The sequence below is a fragment of the Chiloscyllium plagiosum genome, unplaced genomic scaffold (assembly GCF_037043375.1).
Source record: "Chiloscyllium plagiosum isolate Xiang-an unplaced genomic scaffold, Cpla_swu_hap1 HiC_scaffold_48, whole genome shotgun sequence".
In the NCBI taxonomy this organism is placed as follows: domain Eukaryota; kingdom Metazoa; phylum Chordata; class Chondrichthyes; order Orectolobiformes; family Hemiscylliidae; genus Chiloscyllium; species Chiloscyllium plagiosum.
In genome coordinates, this window is record NW_028270186.1 from 10,275,479 (window position 1) to 10,297,831 (window position 22,353).

The 22,353-nt window shown below is 41.1% G+C and overlaps 1 protein-coding gene across 1 annotated transcript; it reads left to right on the forward strand.

Moving 5' to 3' along the window:
- The first annotated feature begins 1 nt into the window (after position 1).
- Positions 2 to 22,166, forward strand: LOC122543091 (gamma-glutamyl hydrolase-like). The gene is made up of 9 exons (XM_043681339.2): positions 2 to 254; positions 5,715 to 5,829; positions 6,827 to 6,877; positions 8,035 to 8,119; positions 11,928 to 12,066; positions 12,983 to 13,089; positions 13,291 to 13,384; positions 19,958 to 20,095; positions 21,589 to 22,166. The coding sequence occupies exons 1-9, from the start codon at positions 164 to 166 to the stop codon at positions 21,702 to 21,704; spliced, it is 936 nt and encodes a 311-aa protein (XP_043537274.1). The 5' UTR covers positions 2 to 163; the 3' UTR covers positions 21,705 to 22,166.
- Positions 22,167 to 22,353: the final 187 nt, after the last annotated feature.

Consider the following 22,353-nt stretch of genomic DNA (forward strand, 5'->3'; position numbering starts at 1 on the left):
CTCCCCAGACAAGCTCAGAGATCATCGGTTTAACCTGTCCCCTGCAAGCAGCAACAATACGGCCTGCAAGGCAGGGTGACCGGCCACTCACTTCCCTTATTCGCATCAGTCACCTCCTGCAGAATGTGAGCCACTTCCGGGTTTCAAAGTCAGCAAGCTCACCATGGCTCAGACTGTGCTGGGACAGCTCCTGTTCGCTTGCTGCGTTTTGTCCGGACTGCACTCATTCGACCTAAACCAGAGACCCATTATCGGTGAGTCTTGATTATTCAGGCGACATTCAGCTGACACCTTCCCTCTTCAGATTTTTAGTATTTCTTGTTAAATTCCTCTTTCTCACATCTTCTCCCTTCTTGTTAAGAACTATTTTGATTTGCTCCTGATAGGACCAGTATTTTTGGTTTGTGCTAGTTTTCTCTCTCCGAGACAGCCGGAACATCCTCTTTTTACATGGATTGTTTTATTTGACTAGTGAGCGTCACCAAGACGGTTCTCGCTTTGTGTCCCGTCGCTGAAGAGGAAGTACGACTGAAAAACGCTAATGGTCCGCTTAAACTCAGAGTTTGCAAGATCAGAAATGATTGCTCAATGATCAGCACCACCATTTCCTCAGAAACTGATGTAGTCCACACCCAAACTCTTCAAAATGTGGACTACATTCGGGCTTTGGCTGTAACATTTGTGCCACATAAATGCCAGGAAATCACCATCTCCAACAAAAGAGACTTGTCATTGCTCCTTGACATTCAATGCTCCTTTACCTCACTTTTGCTAAGATGGCGGTGGACTCAGGTTTGTGAGCAAAGAGTCTGTCTGTTTTTCTTTTTCTTTTTTGGGGTTTCTTTTTTCTTTTTCTCTTGTTGCTTTCCTCTTGTTGAAGAGTTTGTTTGCAGCAACGGCATCGGTGGCAGTGAGTGAGCCCAGTGTGGACTTGTGGTGGCGTTGGAGTTTGGGTTCCTGGTGGCTTCTGAATCGATGAGGCAGTCCTAGCGCCGGTATGGCTGCTGCAGCGGAGGCAGGTTTGGGTTCCCGGTGGCATCTGCAGCTTCATGGAGGCGAGCTTGAACCCTGTACGAGACTCAGTGGCATCTGCATTGGCAAGGTCCAGCAAAGAATCATTGTGGCGCAGAAGAGTGGAGACTTTGGTTCCAGCAATGGCACAGCGCAGGAAACTTGTGCCTGGCTACCAGGCCTATGGTCCATGGCAGAGCACTTAAGAAGGATTCTGAAGTTGAGCACATTTTCTTCATTTTTCTGCCTTTACTTTTGATGTTTTGGTTTACTTTTCTGTGATTAAATATAGTATCACAGAGTGATGACACCATACAACACTTTTCATTGTGTTTTGTAACAAAATAAACATGACAATAAATCAAATCAAATATTAATATCAAAAAGTTGAAATGAACTAGCATAAAAACTGTTGAGTGTGTGGTGCTGGAAAAGCACAGCAGGTCAGGCAGCATCCGAGGAGCAGGAGAGTTGACATTTTGGGCAAAATCCCTTCATCAGGAACGGCTGCAAGAGAAGGTCAGAGGTAAGGAGTCCTATGACAAGTAACTGGTTCCCTAAAGACTGTCCTTTATCTGCATACTGTAAGCCAGGAGTGTGATGGAAGATGCCCCACTGGCCTCTATGAATGCAGCCCCAAAAAACACTGAAGAAGCTTGACACTGTCCAGGACAAAGCAACCCACTTGACAGGCACCACATTCACAAACATCATCTTGCTCCACCACCTACACATGGTAAAGTATAGGTAAAGGAATAAAGTTGTTGTAAGCTTTTTAAAAAGTATTAATTGAGTTGGTTGACAGGGAGGAGAAAGTGAGGTCTGCAGATGCTGGAGATCAAAGTTGAAACTTTATTGCTGGAACAGCACAGCAGGTCAGGCAGCATCCAGGGAACAGGAGATTCGACGTTTCGGGCACAGGCCCTTCTTCAGGAATGAGCAGAGAGTACAGGGAGCCTTTTACAAATGTTATGGCTGGAGTCATGTTTTTCTTGGTTTATTTTGTGTTAACGAGCATTAATGGAACTGTCAACTGAATAGAGAGATTCAGAAAGGTGTGGAGGAAATGGATTTATGAGTGCAAATACTTGACAATTTCATGGAGGAGCCACTTTTAAGGACTTGCACATCTGCACACTGAAGTTGGTTTTCCACTCTTCAAAATCTTACCATTTCTTTGCCGTTCCCTTCATTCAAAAACATTTTGCTCACAATTCTCAACACAAAACTGAATATGCCACCAAACTGCACATCATACTCTCTTTTCTATAGCTTCCTCCAGCACTGTGCGCCATTTTGGTCAATTGATATACTTGGACTGGATGTAATTCATTGAAGGTTCACTCGGTTTCTTGGTTGGGGGAAACAGACAAAGGGCTTGGCAATGTTTATGACTAAGTAGCTGCTTTCGCAGTGCAGAGCATGGTGAGATAGAGCTGGCAGGAGAATGAAGTTTAGACAGAGGGTCAGCAGTGTTTGCACTGAATAGTGCAGTGGGCATGAGGGACTCTCAAGTCTTCTGCTCTTGTTCCTTCCATTGTGTTCTCTGAATAAACATTTCTGCACTGTGAGGAATTTATTTTAACTGATATTTTTGGGTCAGATTCTACCTCCAGAACTGCAATGAGAAACTTACAGATGAAGGTGAGGGGAGAAAGTTTGAAGAGAAAATGATAAATATTTTGCATCAGTATTTACTGTGGAAAAGGATATGGAAGATATAGACTCTAAGGAAATAGATGGTGACATGTTGCAAAATATACAAATTACAGAGGAGGAAGTGCTGGATGTCTTGAAAAGGGTAAAGGTGGATAAACCCCTGATCAGGTGTACCCGAGAACTCTGTGGGAAGCCAGAGAAGTGATTGCTGGGCCTCTTGCTGAGATATTTGTATCATCGATAGTCACAGGTGAGGTGCCGGAAGACTGGAGGTTGGCAAATGTGGTGCCACTGTTTCAGAAGGGCGGTAAAGACAAGCCATGGAACTACAGAACCGGTGAGCCTGACCTCGGTGGTGGGCAAGTTGTTGGAGGGAATCCTGAGGGACAGGATGTACATGTATTTGAAAAGGCAAGGACTGATTAGGGATAGTCAATATGGCTTAGTGCGTGGGAAATCATGTCTCACAAATTTGATCGAGTTTTCTGAAGAAATAACAAAGAGGATTGATGAGGGCAGAGCAGTAGATGTGATCTATATGGACTACAGTAAGGCATTCGACAAGGTTCCCCATGGGAGACTGATTCGCAAGGTTAGATCTCATGGAATACAGGGAGAACTCGCCATTTGGATACAGGGAGAACTCGCCATTTGGATACAGAACTGGCTCAAAGGTAGAAGACAGAGGGTGGTGGTGGAGGGTTGTTTTTCAGACTGGAGGCCTGTGACCAGTGGAGTGCCACAAGGATCGGTGCTGGGACCTCTACTTTTTGTCATTTATATAAATGATTTGGATGCGAGCATAAGAGTTTCAGTTGGTTAGTTTGCAGATGACACCAAAATTGGAGGTGTAGTGGACAGCAAAGAGGGTTACCTCAGATTATAGCAGGATCTGGACCAGATGGGCCAATGGGCTGAGAAGTGGCAGATAGTTTAATTCAGATAAATACGAGGTGCTGCATTTTGGGAAAGCAAATCTTAGCAGGACTTATACACTTAATGGTTAGGTCCTAGGTAGTGTTGCTGAACAAAAGACCTTGGAGTTCAGGTTCATAGCTCCTTGAAAGTGGAGTCGCAGGGAGAGAGAATAGTGAAGAAGGCGTTTGATGTGCTTTCCTTTATAAGTTAGAGTATTGAGTACTGGAGTTGGGAGGTCATGATGCGGCTGTACAGGACATTGGTTAGGCCACTGTTGGAATATTGTGTGCAATTCTGGTCTCCTTCCTATCAGAAAGATGTTGTGAAACTTGAAAGGGTTCAGAAAAGATTTACAAGGATGTTGCCAGGGTTGGAGGATTTGAGCTATAGGGGGAGGCTGAACAGGCTGGGGCTGTTTTCCCTGGAGTGTCAGAGGCTGAGGGGTGACCTTGTAGAGGTTTACAAAATTATGAGGGGCATGGATAGGATAAATAGGCAAAGACTTTTCCCTGGGTTCGGGGAGTCCAGAACGAGATGGCATAGGTTTAGGGTGAGAGGGGAAAGATATAAAAGAAACCGAAGGGGCAACGTTTTCACGGAGAGGGTGGTACGTGTATGGAATGAGCAGCCAGAGGAAGTGGTGGAGGCTGGTACAATTGCAACATTTAAGAGGCATTTGGATGGTATATGAAGAGGAAGGGTTTGGAGGGATATGGGCTGCGTGCTGGCAGGTGGGACTAGATTGGTTTGGGATATCTGGTCGGCATGGACAGGTTGGACCGAAGCATTTGTTTTCATGCTGTACATCTCTGTGACTCTGACTCTAATAACTCTGTAATTCAGTGCACAACATAAGGCCATAAGATCATGTGAGATGTTGTGTTTTGAGCTATTGTGTTATACAGTATCTTTCCTGACTAACTCACCAGCTTGCTATATTCATTAATATTCATTCATAACCCTTTATTAACCCTTGAGTATAACATGGTTTCATTAATTCATTCAGAAATTACCAGTTCTGTGATATATTTTACTATGCAAATTTAAAACAACCCTTTGTAATCAAAGCAACCGTTTGGAACCCATTACTGGTTTTTCACACCTTATCAGTCCTTGCTACAAGCAGTGTTTACCTCTGAATAAGGGTAGCATACAGAACAATACTATCCCCATCAAGTCTCCACAAAACATTATAATATTAATCAGTCCTAACCAACCATCTCCTGAACGTAAAAGATTCCCCAATTACAGTTATCTCCCGCTTTTTGAAAGTTCACTTTACGTCACTTCGTTTTTACGAAAGACCTAATTAGTACCTGTTTTCACTAACCGAAAGAAATCTGAAGAGGATTTTCACTTTTAGAAAGAAAGGAGAATTTTTTCCCATGTGAATTAATGCTTCTTCGCTTTATGTCATTTCAGCTTACAAAAGGTTTCATAGGCTTTACTTTCAGATAGCGGGGGATAGTTGCATGAAGTACCTGTGAAATACCTTCAAGAAACTAACTGACCAAAACAGCACTTCCATGAAATTGCATGAATGAATGAATGAATGAAAGTCACAATGGTAAATAATAAGCAAAGCTCACAACCAAGCTGCAGAAATCAGTTTAATATACTTTATTTCTTTATTAAGTACAGGAACAATTTCTACTTAGACCTTATAGGCCTAGTGCTTTTACTAACATTTACTAGCTTAAAAGACAAAAGAACTAACACCTCTTGATTGTGCAAGCGAAAGACACTCTTAATCCCATCTGAAGTAACAGCCAGCACTTCGCACATGTTTTAACCCATCCCCTGTCTCCCAGGACATAAGCCTGTGAAACCTTGGCAAACAGTAGGTAAAAAAATGGAACACCAGAGTAATGGAATTTTAATACATGTAAGAACTGTGTGCAAAGGGACTTTTATCAGAAGTGTATTTTGGAATTCTATTGTCACTTCAAGCTTGTGCTGTGATTGCTGAATAAAAGAGGCTATTTTTGCCACTCACCAGTCGTTATTTGAACAAAATCTCACACCAGAAGACATAGGAGCAGAAATTAGGCCACTCAGCCGATCGTGTCTGCTCCACCATTCAAACATGTATCTTGCTTAAGTTTGATCTTAGCTGTGTCCCACAGGCATATTGGTCCAGGAAACATTTGATCCAAATCTCCTTCCATATGGGAAATATTACATTGCTGCACCCTATGTGAAATATCTGGAGTCTGCTGGCTGCAGAGTGGTACCAGTCAGGTAATATTCATACTCTTTCATAACTCTAATGATGATAGCACTGTCTGAACAGGATAGAATTGAATGCACCATTGCCCAGTGACCTAACGTTGCTCCAACTCACTGCAGAGGCACCTTAGATTCCTTGGAGATACCATGTTCATTTTAATATTTAATATGTGTATGTTGTGGAACTGAGGTTTATATATTATATATTTAATGTATATATGTCTGCCTCAGACTGACCAACAATAAGGGTATACCATTCCCTTAAACTCATAAAGGAGAAATTAGACAGCATTCTTTACATTACAACAGTGACTCCACTTAAATATATGTTTCATTAGTTATGAAACATTTTAAAAACCTGTAAGTTTTCAAAGTGCCATTCATTACCATGCTTTCTGGAAAGCCACTCCATAGACTGAAGGCTGCCTAACACTTCCCATTCACAGGTTATGGGCATTGCTGACAAAGCCAGCCTTTATTGCCCATTCCAGCTTGTCTTCAAAAGGCAAAAATCTACCTACTTGAGTATAACTGAGTGAACTACTAGGCTGTTTCAGAGGGCAGTGAACAGTCAACCATTTTGTTGCATGTCACGTTGGCCAGACTGTATAAAAACAGCAAAATTCCTTCCCAAAAGGATCTAAGTAGGTTTTTAAGACAATCGTATTGCTTCATGTTCATTATTGCTGATCCTGATTCCAGATTAATTGAGATTCAAGTCTCCTCTTGCATGCTGGGATATGAACTTGTCTCTGGCTCATTTGTCCAGACCTCTCGTCCAGTACTTAGCTCATACACAGTACCATATGTTCTCAAGAGCTCATGCCTTCAGAAAAGGGAGAAAGCAAAACTATATATTTTAGCAATAAGTAAAGATTTAGCAGATGTTTAGTTTCGCAAGTCTGGGATGCTGTCATCATCAAATTGACGAAGATATGAGGTAAGTGCTTCAGTGCCAGCTTTAAAATATTCAAACTGAAATGTGTTTTTTTTTATTGGTTGAATACAGGCTGAATTTGACAAACGACGAATATGAAAAGATTTTTTCTTCAATAAATGGGTAAGTAAGTAACAATTTGAACTGGTTACCAAGTGTTGAGGCTGAGAGACACTGGCTGCTAGATTTAGTTGAGGACACAGCCTACCATTGTATTAGTTAGTTACTACAGTACCTAAATCACCATCAAAGAAGTTCCTGGGCTTTCATTTTTCTGTAAATTAGTCTGTCATTAACAGCTTCTACTATGTTTTGGTACAAAAGCTTGCAACTGCATTGTCATCCATTACAAATCTGAGCCATTTTCTGTGTTCTTTCCTCCTTTTGAACAGATACTCATCAGCATAGTAAAATCTTTGAATTTATAGAGCAGAAATTCTGTGCTGTTAGAGTGCTTCATATAGCATCTGTGCCCAAGGATAGCAAAAGCAATATATCCTCAGAGATACTTCACTGGTAGTCACTGTCAAGTCTTACACCCACATACATATGCAACACAGAACTAGCTGATCCAACAAGTGTTCGTGTTTCTCCTGCATCCAAGTCTCCTTCTATTTCATTTCCCTAACTTGAGCTGTTCAATATATCTTTCTTTTCTTTCCTGACTCAGCTCGTTTCTTTTGGTAACTGTCCAAGATTGGAGCCTGAACTACGATCTGTGCAAGTCCACATTTGAACCATTCACTGAGTGGAGACAGTTCTCCATTTTTCCCAATTAGATTTATTGGTAGCTATCTTTCTTTATCAGCATTTGTGGCTTTAAACTATGGATTCTTCCTATATCGATTGTGGGATTAATATTGAATGGGACACCTGAAGACACAGGTTCTGCTTTAAAATAATGGCATGGAGTCTTTTATACCGATTTGAGTTAAGGCCTCGAACCTCGGTTTCATATCTCATCCATTGACTATTTTCTTAGCATTGCAGTTTGGACTGTTTGACCAGAAGTGTCTAGTGAAGTAGGCTTTAAAAATACAGGCTTCTGACTCCAGACATGAGAGTTATGCCTCATAATCATGGCTGACATTCAAATTAATATTTCTGAGAATATCTCCATTTAATTTTATAAATCTTGTTAGTTTGAAGAATAAAAACATCCATTCTTGAATACATGCATAGAATTGTACCACATAAGGGATGGGGTATGAAAATTGTTGAGGAGCTTTGGAAAAGGAAATGAACATTGTATCATCCATTTCCCCTTTGGCTTCTCCCAGCATCCTCTTTCCTGGTGGATCATCTGATGTGAAGACATCTGCCTTTGCCAAAGCTGCAAAAACATTTTACAACCTCGCATTAAAGGTAGGTCTGAACAACATATCCTTGTACTGAATTAAAGCCTTCACCAAATTAAGGGGGATTTGTCCACTGCTCCAACATTTCCACGTTGTGAATTATTATATGCTTCACTCTGCTTTCCCCAAGCTCTTAACTGCTGACTATGTCTGTCATCCTTGTCATGGGGATTGATTTGGTTTGGTGTGGCAAGGTGCAGTAAGTTGCTTCATTTTAATCTGGTCATGATTGCTAGAGGATTGGAGAGGTTTAATTTGCTGTCCTGAGAACAACTTATCAGTTGTCTTTAATATCTGAAAAAAAATCAAAAATATTATATAAAGGCATTATAATACAATGTCCAAAGCGAGGAACGAGGCATAGAGCACAGAGAAGGTACCAACAACGTAGATAAAACTAGGGTAGAGATTCTGCTAAGGGAGTATGAACAGTTGGGAGCGAAATTGAAAAGCAGAACCAAAAAGGTAGTAATCTCTGGATGAGCTAATGGCGCAGGGTCAATAAGATAAAACATGTAAATGTGTGGCTCAAAGATTGGTGTGGGAGAAATGGGTTTGAATTCATGCGACACTGGCACCGGTACTGGGCAGAAGGGATCAGTTGCAATGGGACAATCTTCACCTGAATCCTGGTGACACCAGAGTCCTAGCAATTTGCATAATTAAAGTTGTAGACAGTTACAGGGGGAATTAGAAAACCAAACTTAAAGGACGAGGTAAGAGTGCAGGTTAGTGCTGTGGTGGATGGTTACCAGACAGTAAAGATAAGGGCGAAAACAGGTGAATATCTTTGTGCACCAAGGAATTATTAAAAGGTTTGGAAATTTAACAGTGGAATAAATTTAAAAGCTTCGCTTTTTAAAAGCGTGAAGCATTTAAAACAATATTCATGAGTTCATAGCACAAATAAAAACAAAAGGGTAAGTTTTGATAGCGATAACTGAAACGTGATTACAAGGAGACTCGGTCTGAGAATTGAATGTCCAGGGGTAATCAGCATTTTGCAAAGATAGACAGAAAAGCAAAGGAGCTAGTGTGGCCTTGCTGGTGAAGGAAGGGATCAGGGCTGTAATAAGAAATAACATACTTAGAAATCAGTCTGGGTAGAAATAAGAAATAGCAAAGGGAAGAAGTACTTGGTCGGAGTAGGTCCCCAAATTGTTGTTCTGCAGTGGAACACTGCATAAACCAGGAAAGTTATGGCAATAATCATGGATGATTTTAACATGCACACAGATTGGAAGAATCAAATCGGCAAGTATAGCCTGGAAGCAGAGTTCATTGAATGTATTCGAGATTGTTTCAAGGAGCAGTATGTTGTGGAACCAACCAGAGAGCAGGCTACTCTGGTTTTGGTTTTGTGTGATGAGGAGAGATTAATTTATGGCATCACAGTTAAGGATCATCTCTGGTGTAGTGACCATAGTATAATAGAATTCAAAATTCAGCTTGGGGGTGAGAAAATGGAGCCCCACAGATTTGGCCTGAGTAGATTTGGCAGGTAAGACAGTGGATGAGCAGTGGCAGATGTTTAAGGAGCTACTCAATTCCTCGCAACTGAAATATATCCCAGTGAGAAAGATGGTAAGGGGTGTAAAAACATCCATGGCTCAGCAAGGAAGTCAAGGACAACATTAAAGTCCAAAACTAAGATAGACCAGATTGCAAAGGCCAGTGGCAGGCGAGAAGATTGGGAAACTTTCAAACATAAACAAAGGGATACTAAAAACGAGATCCAAGATAAATTACGAAAGAAAACTAGCACAAAATGTCAAAAAGGATAGCAAATGCTTCTATAGTTATTTAAAAGGAAAGAGAGTTGCTAATATCAAGGTTGGTCTCTTGGAAGGTGAACCGGAGAGTTAATAGTGTGGAACACTGAGGTGGCAGAGATGCTGAATCAATACTTTGCCTCAGTTTTCACGGTGTAGGACAATAGTACCATTTGTGTTGGATCAGGCAAGTCAGAGGCAATCGATAAGGTAGAATTTAGAACAATCAACTGTGATAGCAAAAAGGTAATAAGCAAACTATTAGGATTGAAGATAGACAAGTCCCCTGGGCCTGATGGCCTACATGCGAGAGTATTAGAGGAAGTGACAATGGAGATAGTAGATCCATTTGTAACAGTATTCTAAAATTCCCTGGACACAGGAAAGATTCCAGTGGTTTGAAAAACAGCAATATTCAAAAAGGGAAGAAGGCAAAATGTGGGAAATTACAGACCAGTTAATTTAACATCTATTGTTGGGAAAGTGTTAGAATCATCTATCATGGAAGCAATATCAGGACATTTGGAAAGTCAAATGCAATCCATCAGAGTCAGCATAGTTTCATGAAGGGCATATCATGCTTGACTAATTTATGAGAAGATAGAGAATCGGAATGAGTAGGTTTTTTTTTCTGGATGGCAAAATATAACTAATGGAGTGCCACAGGGTTCAGTCCTTGGACCCCAGCTATTTACAAGCTGCATTAACAACTTCAAGACAGGGATGAAGACTCTATAGCCAAATTTGCGGACAACGCAAAATAGGTAGGACAGTAAATTGCAAAGAGGAAATAAGAACCTTACAAATGGTTACATAGATAAGTTAGGAGAGTGGGCCAAAATATGGCAGATGGAGTTTAACGTGGATAAGTGTGAGATGATGCATTTGGGTCAAAAAAATGGGAATGCAACCTATTATTTTAATGGAGAGAGACTTCGAGTGCTATGATACAGAGGGATCGAGGTGTACTCACTCATCAGTCACACAAAACTAGCATGCAGGTACAGAAGTTAATGAAGCAAATGGAATGTTGGCTTTTATAGCTAAGGGAATAGAATATAAAGGTAGGGAAGTATTGTTGCAACTATACAAGGTATGGTGAGACTGGACCTGGAGTATTGTGCATACCCTTGGTCCCCTTATTTAAGCAAAGATGTAGCATTGGAGGCAGTTGAGAGGAGGTTCACTAGATTGAACCCAGAGGTGAGGAGTTTGTCGTATGAAGAGATATTGAACAATTTGGGTCTGTGGAATTTAGAAGAATAAGGGGAGATGAAATTGAGGCATTCACGATGATATAAAGAGTGGATAAAATAGACGTGAAGCAGATGGTTCCTCTTGTGGGGCATTCCACGATGAGATAAAGCGGTCGCTCATTTAAAACTGAGTTGAGGAGAAACTACTTCTCCCAGAAGGTTGTGAATCTGTGGAATTCATTACCTCAAAGTGTGGTGAATGCTGAGACAATAAGTAGCTTTCAGGAGGAGTTAGACAGATTTACAATTGGTAATGGGTTGAAGGGTTATCAAGAGAAGGCAGAAAAATGAGTGTGAGGAACATATCAGCTATGAATGAATGGAGGAACAAATTCGATGGGCCGGATGGCCTAATTCTGCTCCAATATCTTATGAACTTAGAGAAGTTTAATTAAGAGCTTGGGGCCGAGGCATCTGATGGTGTAGCCACCACTGTTGGAGCAATTAAAATTGCAATGGCCAGGAGGTCAGAGTTAGAGAAGTGCAGATATCTTGGAGAGTTAAAGTGATGGAGGAGATTGAAGAGAGGGAAGAGTGAGGCATGGAGTGGTTTGAAACTATGAATGAGAGTTTTAAAATGACTTTCCTCAACTGGGATCCAATGTAAGTAAGTGATCACAGAGATGATAGATGATTGGAATTTGTTGCGTTAGAACTGGTGCAACAGAATTTCATATGAACTTTAGTTATTGTCGGGTTGATTATGTCGGCCATTTAGCGGTCTGTGAATATTCAAACAGTGGTATGGATGGAACTGTTTAATGCTGTTTCTATGTTATTACTACAGGCATTTGATGCTGGTGATTATTTTCCAATATGGGGAACCTGCCTTGGAATGCAGTTGCTGACTGTGCTTACTGCTGGGAAGAACTTACTAATAAATACTGACACAGAAAACATTGCTCTCCCACTTAACCTGACTCATGGTAGGAGTACTTTGTGATACAGTATTATGACTTGGGGATTACAATGTTAAGAGGATTTCCCAGTCATGTGTTGCAATACAGGTTTAAATAGGTTTACACAAGGTGCACAACTCCAGTACATCACAATTGAGTTTCTTAGGTATTAGTTGAATAGTTAGAGTGAGTCTGTTTCAGCTTCGAACACTTGGTAAGATGCTCACTGTCAGTTAGAAGATTACATTTTGAGTCAGTTCATGATTTGAATGATCTTGCCTGACTAGTGTGAGCAGTGGAGAGGAATTGGGGGTGCTGTCTTTCAGATGACATGTTAACACACTATTCAAAGAAGAACAATATTCCCTCTTTAACTTGCATATCCAAAGATGTGAACTCATACTTTTCTGATGGCTATTTGTGGGTTTGGCTGATGGAGGCATTTAGCTACAGAACAACAGTCAGTACGTTTTGAAAATAATTGTCTGGGAGATGTCCTTTGAGATAGAGATATGCAGTAAAATATTGCACCAAAAAAGCTTTATCGTTCTAAGATTTTAAGATTGAGTTAAACAGAGGGAGTGAAATGTTAGTTAACTGAGTTAGGAATGTGAATGGAGATTCACATGCAAAGGAGATTCAAGGTCTTGGGTCTGCATGGATGATGGAGGATAGATCAGAATTGTTCCTGCTGTTCACTTGAAGAGGATGAAAGAATGGGAACCTTTCCACAGACAACAACTGGCTGAGTTCAGCAAATTTATTCCTTTTGGACATGTATTCAAAGGAATGTTGAATCAGGAGTATCGAAAGAAACAGTTAAAATGTGGGCCTATTTTTCAATTCCCTTGAATCAAAAATTGCTCTCACCAGAGATGGATTTCTGATTTGAATTTCACCAAAAATTTAACTGCGTTTTTCTCTACTTCCACCTCCCTCCCAGCTGCAGAATCAAGTAAAATGTTTCAGAAATTTCCTCCAGACGTGTTCCGGGCTTTATCCCGTGAAGCACTGACTGGGAACTTCCATCATTTTTCTCTTTCTGTGAAGGTAATATTTGAAAAGAGGATGCAATCACGTGAGTGTGTCACTAACTCGATGGAATACCATAAATTGTTCCATTTGTGTAGTTATGGATAATAATGATCATTCAGCCCACTTCACTTGATTCATCCATGAAGACCCGAAACTTTGTCTACTGGGGCGGTTTATCGCTTCACTTGCACTGATTTGATTGCTCTGTTTTGGCAGGATTTTCTACAAAATGAAGAACTGAGGAAATTCTATTCAATTCTGTCCACTAATTATGACAGAAAGGGTGTGCAGTTTGTGTCGACTATGGAGGGTAGGTTGAACAGTGCAACTGCTATTATATAATGAACATAACTGGCAGGGGCATTCATGACAAAGTGTACCACTTCTGTTCTTTAGACATCTGTTTCTAGATGAATATCATCCAAACATAGTATCCATAAGGACACTGTTCAGATCATTGTGGCAATCATGTTTTCTCTCCATTACTCTGTGTAAATATCAAGCTCATTCTGCAATCATGTTTTGGTTCTTCGAGCTTGACGTATTTCTCATCACTTCATTTAATCACACTTTTCAAGTTCATTTTGCATGTTCTTTGCAAAACTTTGGTAAGATAAAAGCATCCAAGATATTGTTTCTTTTATACCAAGTTTCTTTCAGTTTTAGAAACATTATTGTCCTCTGCTTCTGTGGAACACTTATGACTTGTTTTGTATTGTTTGTTTAAAACTTTTGTTACTTTACTGATTGACTTCATTGTTTGGCGTCAGAGGTAACATCAGGTTTCAAATTTTACATTCTTGTTCCCAATAACCAAGAACTAAGATACTTTTTTTGTATTAGTTAGTGCTCTCTTCCCCCTCCAAAATTGCATCCCGTTATTCAAGTCAGCAGTTGATGATCATGGGTTTTGAATTTAGAAAATAACAAATTATCCAAATCTATTGAGTGTCTTGATTCTTGGCACAATGAAAAAAATTCCATCTCATGTTTACAAAAATAGCCCCAAGCTCATCTTTCTAGTTCTGAGTTGGGAGCCATGAATACAAATGGACGTGGGTCAGTTCTGCATCAATTATAACGCATGAGTGATAAAGATGTACAGCACGGAAACAGATCCTTCACTCCAACTCATCCATGCCGACCAGATGTACTGATTAATCTAGTCCCATTTGCCACCATTTAGCCCATATCCCTCTAAACCCTTCCTATTCATGTACCCATCCAGACGCCTTTTAAATAAGGTAATTATACTAGCCTGCACCACCTCCTGAGCCTGCTTATTCCTTACACACACCACACCCTGCATGAAAAAGTTGTCCTTTAGGTTCCTTTTAAATCTTTCCCCTCTCAATTTAAACTTATGCCCCCTAGTTTTGGACTCCCCTACTCTGTTGAAAAGACCATCACTATTCACCCTATCCATCATGATTTTATAAACCTCTGGAAGGTAACCCCGCCGCCTGCAACGCTCCAGGGAATAAAAGCCCCAACCTATTCAGGCTCGGTGGTCATCAAGTGCTTTGAAAGGCTGGTCATGGCATGAATCAACTTCAGCCTCCCCACTACCCTTGACCCACTCCAATTTGCCTATCAGACCAACAGATCCACGTCAGATGCCATATCCCAAGAACATCTTGACACCAAGAACAGCGACGTAAGAATCATTGACTGCAGTTCAGCCTTCAACACTATGATCCACTTGAGACTGATTACTAAACTTAGTGATCTCGGACTAATCCTGACTCTGTGCAACTGGATCCTCAGTTTCCTGACCCACAGGCCACAATCAGTGAAGATTAGGAACAATATTTAATCCTCACTAACACTCAACACTGGAGTCTCCCAGGGCTGTGTATTCAGCCCCCTGCAGTACTCACTGTATATCCATGACTGCGTCGCCAAATACCGGACTAATGCCATTTAAAGTAGGCTGATGACACCACTATAGTCAGTCGCATCTCAGATGGCAACAAAACAGACAACAGACGGGAGGTGGAAGACCTGAAAAAATGGTGCACTGAGAACAACCGAGCCCTCAATGCGTGCAAAACCGAGGAACTCATTACTGACTTTCGGCAGGTCGTTACTTATGCTGCCTACACATTAAGAGCACAGAGGTGGAACGAGTGGAGAGCATCAAGCTCCTGGGAGTGGTCATCCACAACAAACTTTCTTGGACTCTTCATGTGGACACACTGGTTACAAAGGCCCAACAACGTCTCTCCTTCGTAAGGCAGCTGAGGAAATTTGGCATGATGGCAAATACCCTTGGCCAACTTTTATAGGTGCGCCGTTGAGAGCATTCCATGTGGATGTATCACAACCTGGTATGACAACTGTACCCTTCAAGATTGGAGACAGTTATAGAGAGTGGTGAACTCCGCCCGGACAATCCCAAATGCCAACCACCCATCTATAGAATCCATCTACCATGCCCTCTGTCAAGGAAAGGCCACCAGCATTCTCAAAGATCCATCCCAACCTGGCAATGTTTTTCTACAACGTCGACCATCAGTGAGATGGTCCAAAAGCTTGAACTCATGCATCAGCTGGTTTCAGAACAGTTTCTACCCTGCTATTGTTAGAATACTGAATGGATTCTCAAACTCTTAAACATTCGCCTGTACCTGTGTTTTTGCCGCTGTTTACCTATTATTTACTTATCTATGCTACTTAACTCTGTGATCTGCCTGTATTGCTCACAAGACAAAGCTTTTCACTGTGCCTCGGTACATGTAACAATAAATTAAATTCAATTCAATTCAATTCTCTCCCTGTAGCTCAAACTCTCCAAACATTGCAAAATCCTTATTAATCCTTTCCGAACCCTTTCAAGTTTCACAACATCGTTTCTGTAGCAGAGACCAGGAATGCAGTGATCCAAAAGTGGCCAAACCAATGTCCAATACAGCTGCAATGTGACCTCCCAACTCCAATACACAATGCACTGAGCAACGAAGACAAGCTATCATTTTTCAGTGTTTGTATCATCTTTCCAAGTTTATACTCTAAGGTTATACTCTAACACCTCTGGGACACCCGGACCAACCAACCCAACCACCCTGTAGCTCAACATTTCAATTCCCCCTCCCACTCCACCAAGGATATGCAGGTCTTTGGACTCCTCCATCGTCAGACCACAACAAAACGACGGTTGGAGGAAGAACGCCTCATCTTCTGGCTAGGAACCCTCCAACCACAAGGGATGAACTCGGATTTCACCAGTTTCCTCATTTCCCCTCCCCCCACCCTGTCTCAGTCAAATCCATCAAATTCAGCACCGCCTTCCTAACCTGAGATCTTCTTCCCGACCTCTCCGCCCCCACCCCAGTCTGACCTATCACCCTCACCTTGACCTCTTTCCACCTATCACATTTCCGACGCCCCTCTCCCAAGTCCCTCCTCCCTACCTTTTATCTTAGCCTGCTGGACAAACTTTCCCCATTCCTGAAGAAGGGCTTATGCCCGAAACGTCGATTCTCCTGTTCCCTGGATGCTGCCTGACCTGCTGCGCTTTTCCAGCAACACATTTCCAGCTATACTCTAAGGTTCTTGGTTTCAAAGTTCTGATTCCAGTTCACAAGTGGACCAGATTAAAGTGACTAAGCATTGTTGATGTCAATTCATCATGGAGGTTTGACAAGTATTTGCGATTGTTTTGGAGATGCTCTTCAATGCAACAAATGTGGATCAGCTGTGATTTGCATTGAAAAATCCCACAAACCACAGCTACAAATCCTTCACGTCAGAAGAAAGCAACTTACCAGAAGACCTCGCCAGGCATAAGAACTGCCTCCCATGATACCCATCAGATCAGATTTAACCAGCAGTTACACCAGTGCATTCATGTTCACAGCAGTGACAGTCAAACTATTAAAATCATTGTTGACCTCCTCGCGGTGCATTTGAATCTTAAGATGTTTGCCTTCAATCAAATGCCTTGTTGAGAATTGGAAGATGCTTCTTGGTTTTATTGGACAAAATAATATTTAATTCTTGTCAAACCACGTTAAAACTAGTTAGAAATTCCACCATGAGTGATGATTTTTTTTACTTAGAGTCATAGAGATGTACAGCATGGAAGCAGACCCTTCAGTCCAGCCTGTCCATGCCGACCAGATATCCCAACCCAATCTAGTCCCACCTGCCAGCACCCGGCCCATATCTCTCCAAACCCTTCCTATTCATATACCCATCCAAATGTCTCTTAAATGTTGCAATTGTACCAGCCTCCACCACATCTCATGGCAGCTCATTTCATACACGTACCACCCTCTGCGTGAAAAAGTTGTCCCTTAGGTCTCTTTTATATCTTTCCCTTCTCACGCTAAACCTCTGCCCTCTAGTTCTGGACTCCCCCACCCCAGGGAAAGACTTTGTCTATTTATCCTATCCATGCCCCTCATAATTTTGTAAACCTCTATAAGGTCACCCCTCAGCTTCCGACGCTCCAGGGAAAAACGCCCCAGCCTGTTCAGCCTCTCCCTATAACTCAAATCCTCCAACCCTGGCAACATCTTTGTAAATCTTTTCTGAACCCTTTCAAGTTTTACAACATCTTTCCAATAGGAAGGAGACCAAAATTGCATGCAATATTCCAACAGTGGCCTAACCAATGTCCTGTACAGCCGCAACATGACCTCCCAACCCCTGTACTCAATACTTTGGCCAATAAAGGAAAGCATACCAAACGCCGCCTTCACTATCCTATCTACCTGCGACTCCACTTTCAAGGAGCTATGAACCTGCACACCAAGGTCTCTTTGTTCAGCAACACTTTACCATTAAGTGTATAAGTCCTGCTAAGATTTGCTTTCCCAAAATGCAGCACATCGCATTTATCTGAAATAATCCCCATCTGCCACTTCTCGGCCAGATCCTGTTGTAATCTGAGGTAACCCTCTTCGCTGTCTACTACACCTCCAATTATGGTGTCATCTGCAAACTTACTAACTGTACCTCTTATGCTCGCATCCAAATCATTGATGTAAATGACAAAAACGTAGAGGGCCCAGCACCGATCCTTGTGGCACTCCACTGGTCACAGGCCTCCAGTCTGAAAAACAACCCTCCACCACCACCCTCTGTCTTCTACCTTTGAGCCAGTTCTGTATCCAAATGGCTAGTTCTCCCTTTATTCCATGAGATCTAACCTTGCTAATCAGTCTCCCATGGGGAACCTTGTCGTACGCCTTACTGTAGTCAATATAGATCACATCTACTGGTCTGCCCTCATCAATCTCCTTTGTTACTTCTTCAAAAAGCTCAATCAGGTTTGTGAGACATGACTTCCTACGCACAAAGCCATGTTGACTATCCCTAATCAGTCCTTGCCTTTCCAAATACATGTACATCCTGTCCCTCAGGATTCCCTCCAACAACTTGTCCACCACCGAGGTCAGGCTCACCGGTCTATAATTCCCGGCTTGTCTTTACTGTCCTTCTTAAACAGTGGCACCACATTTGCCAACCTCCAGTCTTCCGACACCTCACCTGTGACTATTGATGATACAAATATCTCAGCAAGAGGCCCAGCAATCACTTCTCTAGCTTCCCACAGAGTTCTCGGGTACACCTGATCAGGTCCTGGGGATTTATCCACCTTTAACCGTTTCAAGACATCCAGCACTTCGTCCTCTGTAATTTGGACATTTTTCAAGGTGTCACCATCTATTTCTCTACAGTCGATATCTTCTATATCCTTTTCCACAATAAATACTGATGCAAAATATTCATTTAGTATCTCCCCCATTTTCCATGGCTCCACACACTTATCTATGAAATCTACACAAATGGTATTTCTATAGGTACAGGCAAACTGTGCAGTGACCGATGAATTCAATACCTGGAGGCATTCCAGGCGCTCAGGTTGGCCCAGTGTTAAATCCATGTAAATAGTCAACCAATTCTATCAGTCTGATTCCAGCAATGCAAGCCCTTTGATTTTGAGTCATTCATTCAGCAACCAAGTCAGTACATATTTACCTTCTGAGTGAAGGATTTAATGTTTCTTAGCAGTATTACCAAGTAGGAATTTTGAACCGAAATTCAACTGAAGGCGAAAGAAGCTCTTGTTGGGATGGGAGAAGTGTTGTCTCACATTTCAATTCAAACAGTTAAAAATCTATTGAAGACCAATGTGCACGTGTAAGCAGCTTGCCAGAAGTGAGGGGCACGGATAGGGTAAATAGACAAGGGGTGGGGGAGTCCCAAACTAGAGGGCATTGATTTAAGATGAGAGGAGAAAGTTATAAATGGGACCTAAGGGGTACCTTTTTCATGCAGAAGGTTGTCTATGTGTGTGTGGAATAAGTTGCCAGAGGAAGCAGTGGAGACTGTTACAATTACAACATTTAAAAGGCATCTGGATGGTATATGAATAGGATGGGTTTCTAGAGATATGGGCCAAATGCTGGCAAATGGGACTAGATTTATTTTGGATATCTGGCCAGCATGGACGAGTTGGCGTGAAGGGTATGTTTCTGTACTGTATACCTCTATGATTCTATTATGACAGAGGCCACTCATGAGTCATCCCCTTTAAGACAGACCACCCAAAACCTACAAAAAAATCAGGAACCTTTGACAGTTTTGTATTTTCAAGTTGCCCCTTTAAAACAGGAAGATTCTTTTTCTGACGATGAATAAATACTTATCCATTTCTGGCTACTCTCCGGATCCAAGATTTCCTGCAGAAAATAATTGATTTTTGCTTCCTTGTTCTAAAATTTATTTTTTGTTTAACACCAATATATCAATCACCAATAATGAACAACCTTCAGTAAAGACGTGGGATGCGGGAAATAATTAGTATGTTCGATCTAGTTTCACACGTTTATTTTGTTCAATTGTAATGAGAATCTTTAATTTGCTACTGCAGGTATCCAATATCCTTTCTATGGGGTCCAGTGGCATCCAGAGGTTAATCGATTTCAGTGGCAGCAGCATGTATCTTTCCCACATTCTCCGAATGCTGTTCAAGTCTCCTATCTGCTGTCTGACTTTTTTGTGAATGAAGGTATTTATTTGTGGTCAAAGCAAAAAACGGAGCACAATCACTTGTTGCCTTTTGTTGCTTCTCGCTTTTTGTCCTTTAGCTGGTCACATTGAACTTATGTCCTCTGGTTCTCAATCCTCCTTTAATCAGGACTGATTATAAGAGGGTGATAGTTATCAGGTTGAAAAATAAAATAAACCCAATTGCAGATGTCTTGAAAATTTTGAGGCAAATGTCAGAAGAATTAACACATTGATACTGCACCAAAACCTGGGAATCCTCAATACTACATCCTTGTAACCAGGTGAGTTATCCAATTGGAATTGCATTCTGCACCCTTCATGACTTGTATCATATTTAAAGGCAAGTGTAAGGTGCTGTGTTCCAGGTATGATTGGATGATACAAACTACAAGGCTTTCAGCAAAACACTTTGTTCTTAAACCACAGTTAAAATTCAAACAAAAAAAGAATTGGCACAACCTTTAATAATTGAAACATTTAATAAAATGATATATTATTTAATAACTACATACCAACTCTTCCAGTATAGTAGCAACCCATAAACATACCCTTGGCAAAGGCAAATTGAGAAAAAACAGATTCAGTCACATGCTATCTCCAGTTAAGAAGAAAGGAACCTGGAGAAAATTAAACTTGCAGCAGAGAGAGAGAGAGCTGTATCTAGCAGCTTCAAATCCAAAACCCCAACTTGTTCAACTGAAAGCAAAACTAAAACCCTCGATCTCTTTGAGTGAGACTCCATTCCCTCATGCTTGTTTTGTCTAATTTAAAAAAACACAAAGCTATTTGCTCTGCTTTCCATGGGGCAGACATCTCAACACCAGGTTAATAACACCCTTTTCAAGTGAAACAGGACAAAACAAATCCCTCTTAAAGACCCATATTGTTATCCAGTATTCCCAGTAGCTGAGTTCAGGGAGGAAGTAAGTTTGCCATGTAGACATTGAAGAATCTCAGTGTAATGTTTTCTCTGTTCAAAATATTTGAATTTTATCAGCTTTGTGATTGGGATAACTCAGATTGAAGGAAGTACTCTTTGTTTAAAGAGAGAAAAATCTGCCTCTCACGTTAAAGCCTCTGGCAAAAAGATCAGTCCAAGAGTGTAAATGTGGACGTATATATCATTGTCATCATCTCTTGATTTCTTCACAATTTCCTGAGTTAGTTCCTCTCCTCAAGGCAGCTTTCTTGGCTTTAAAAATAAATCAAGGTTCATGGAGAGAGAGAGAGAGAGAGAGAATGTGAGCAACGGTGCTTAGTTCATGTTTCCTGTGAATGGATCACAAGGTGCCATGACTCATGAATTGTGCCAAGTGATGGTGTTATGCTATCTGTCCATGCAGTGAGAATCAAAAACATGAACGGTGTGCTAAAAATGCCATTACTCCTGGTGTTTGATGTGAACCAGCTCTGAGGATACAAGTCCATTGTTTTGATATACTGCACTCTGGGCATTCTGACCTTTCAATATTTTCATTTGTTTTTTCACAGCCCGGAAGAACTTCCATCATTTTTCAAACCTGAAGGAAGAGGAGGCAGCTCTGATCTATAACTACAGTCCACGCTTTGTGCCCACATCCAGCTACATCCAAGTCTATTTTTTTTAAAGAAATTTTATGAATTATCCACAAATTAAATTTGAGCAGGAAACCCAATATTCCCACTTCACAATCATACTTAGCTGCTTGGACAGAAAGAAGCAATCTGACTATCAACTGGAACCAAAAGGACAGTTTAAAGTTAGGACTCTCATTGCATTACCCAAGTACTGGGGGAAAAATATTAATTTGGTATTTAATCACTTGATAAGTTAGCCACTTGTTCTTTGTATAATTTTCAGATTAACTTTCATTACACTGTTATTCTGGATTAAGTATTCAACTTGTTCTATTTTCCATACTACTGCAGTTAAAATATTATGATATCAAAATTGCTTCACTGGTGGTCAAGTGATTGAAGGTGTTTGTGACAACCACAACCAAAGAGGCACTTATTTTATATCAACAGTGCAGATTGCATCATTTCTACAATGTCTGACTAAACCGCTTCAATAAACATTCTTTCCACAAGTTGGGATTCCATGGCTTTTAATACTCTGGTTTTAAAACTCCAGAAATCGTGTGTGATCACAGGTCAGATGTTTGTGTGGAATTTGTTATTGTGTGTGAAAATATGACTTGATCAAAAGCTGTTGGCATACTGAAACAGGAATGTTCTCCTTTTAACACAGATTCCAAATTCTAATCTATCAGAACA

What these genes read in the sequence shown, in the direction of transcription:
- LOC122543091 (XM_043681339.2), top strand. Translation starts at nt 164, where the DNA reads ATGGCTCAGACTGTGCTGGGACAGCTCCTGTTCGCTTGCTGCGTTTTG. An exon ending in ATTTTTCTCTTTCTGTGAAG is followed by an intron (nt 13,090 to 13,290) that starts GTAATATTTGAA and finishes CTGTTTTGGCAG; the next exon opens with GATTTTCTACAAAATGAAGA. An exon ending in TGACTTTTTTGTGAATGAAG is followed by an intron (nt 20,096 to 21,588) that starts GTATTTATTTGT and finishes GTTTTTTCACAG; the next exon opens with CCCGGAAGAACTTCCATCAT.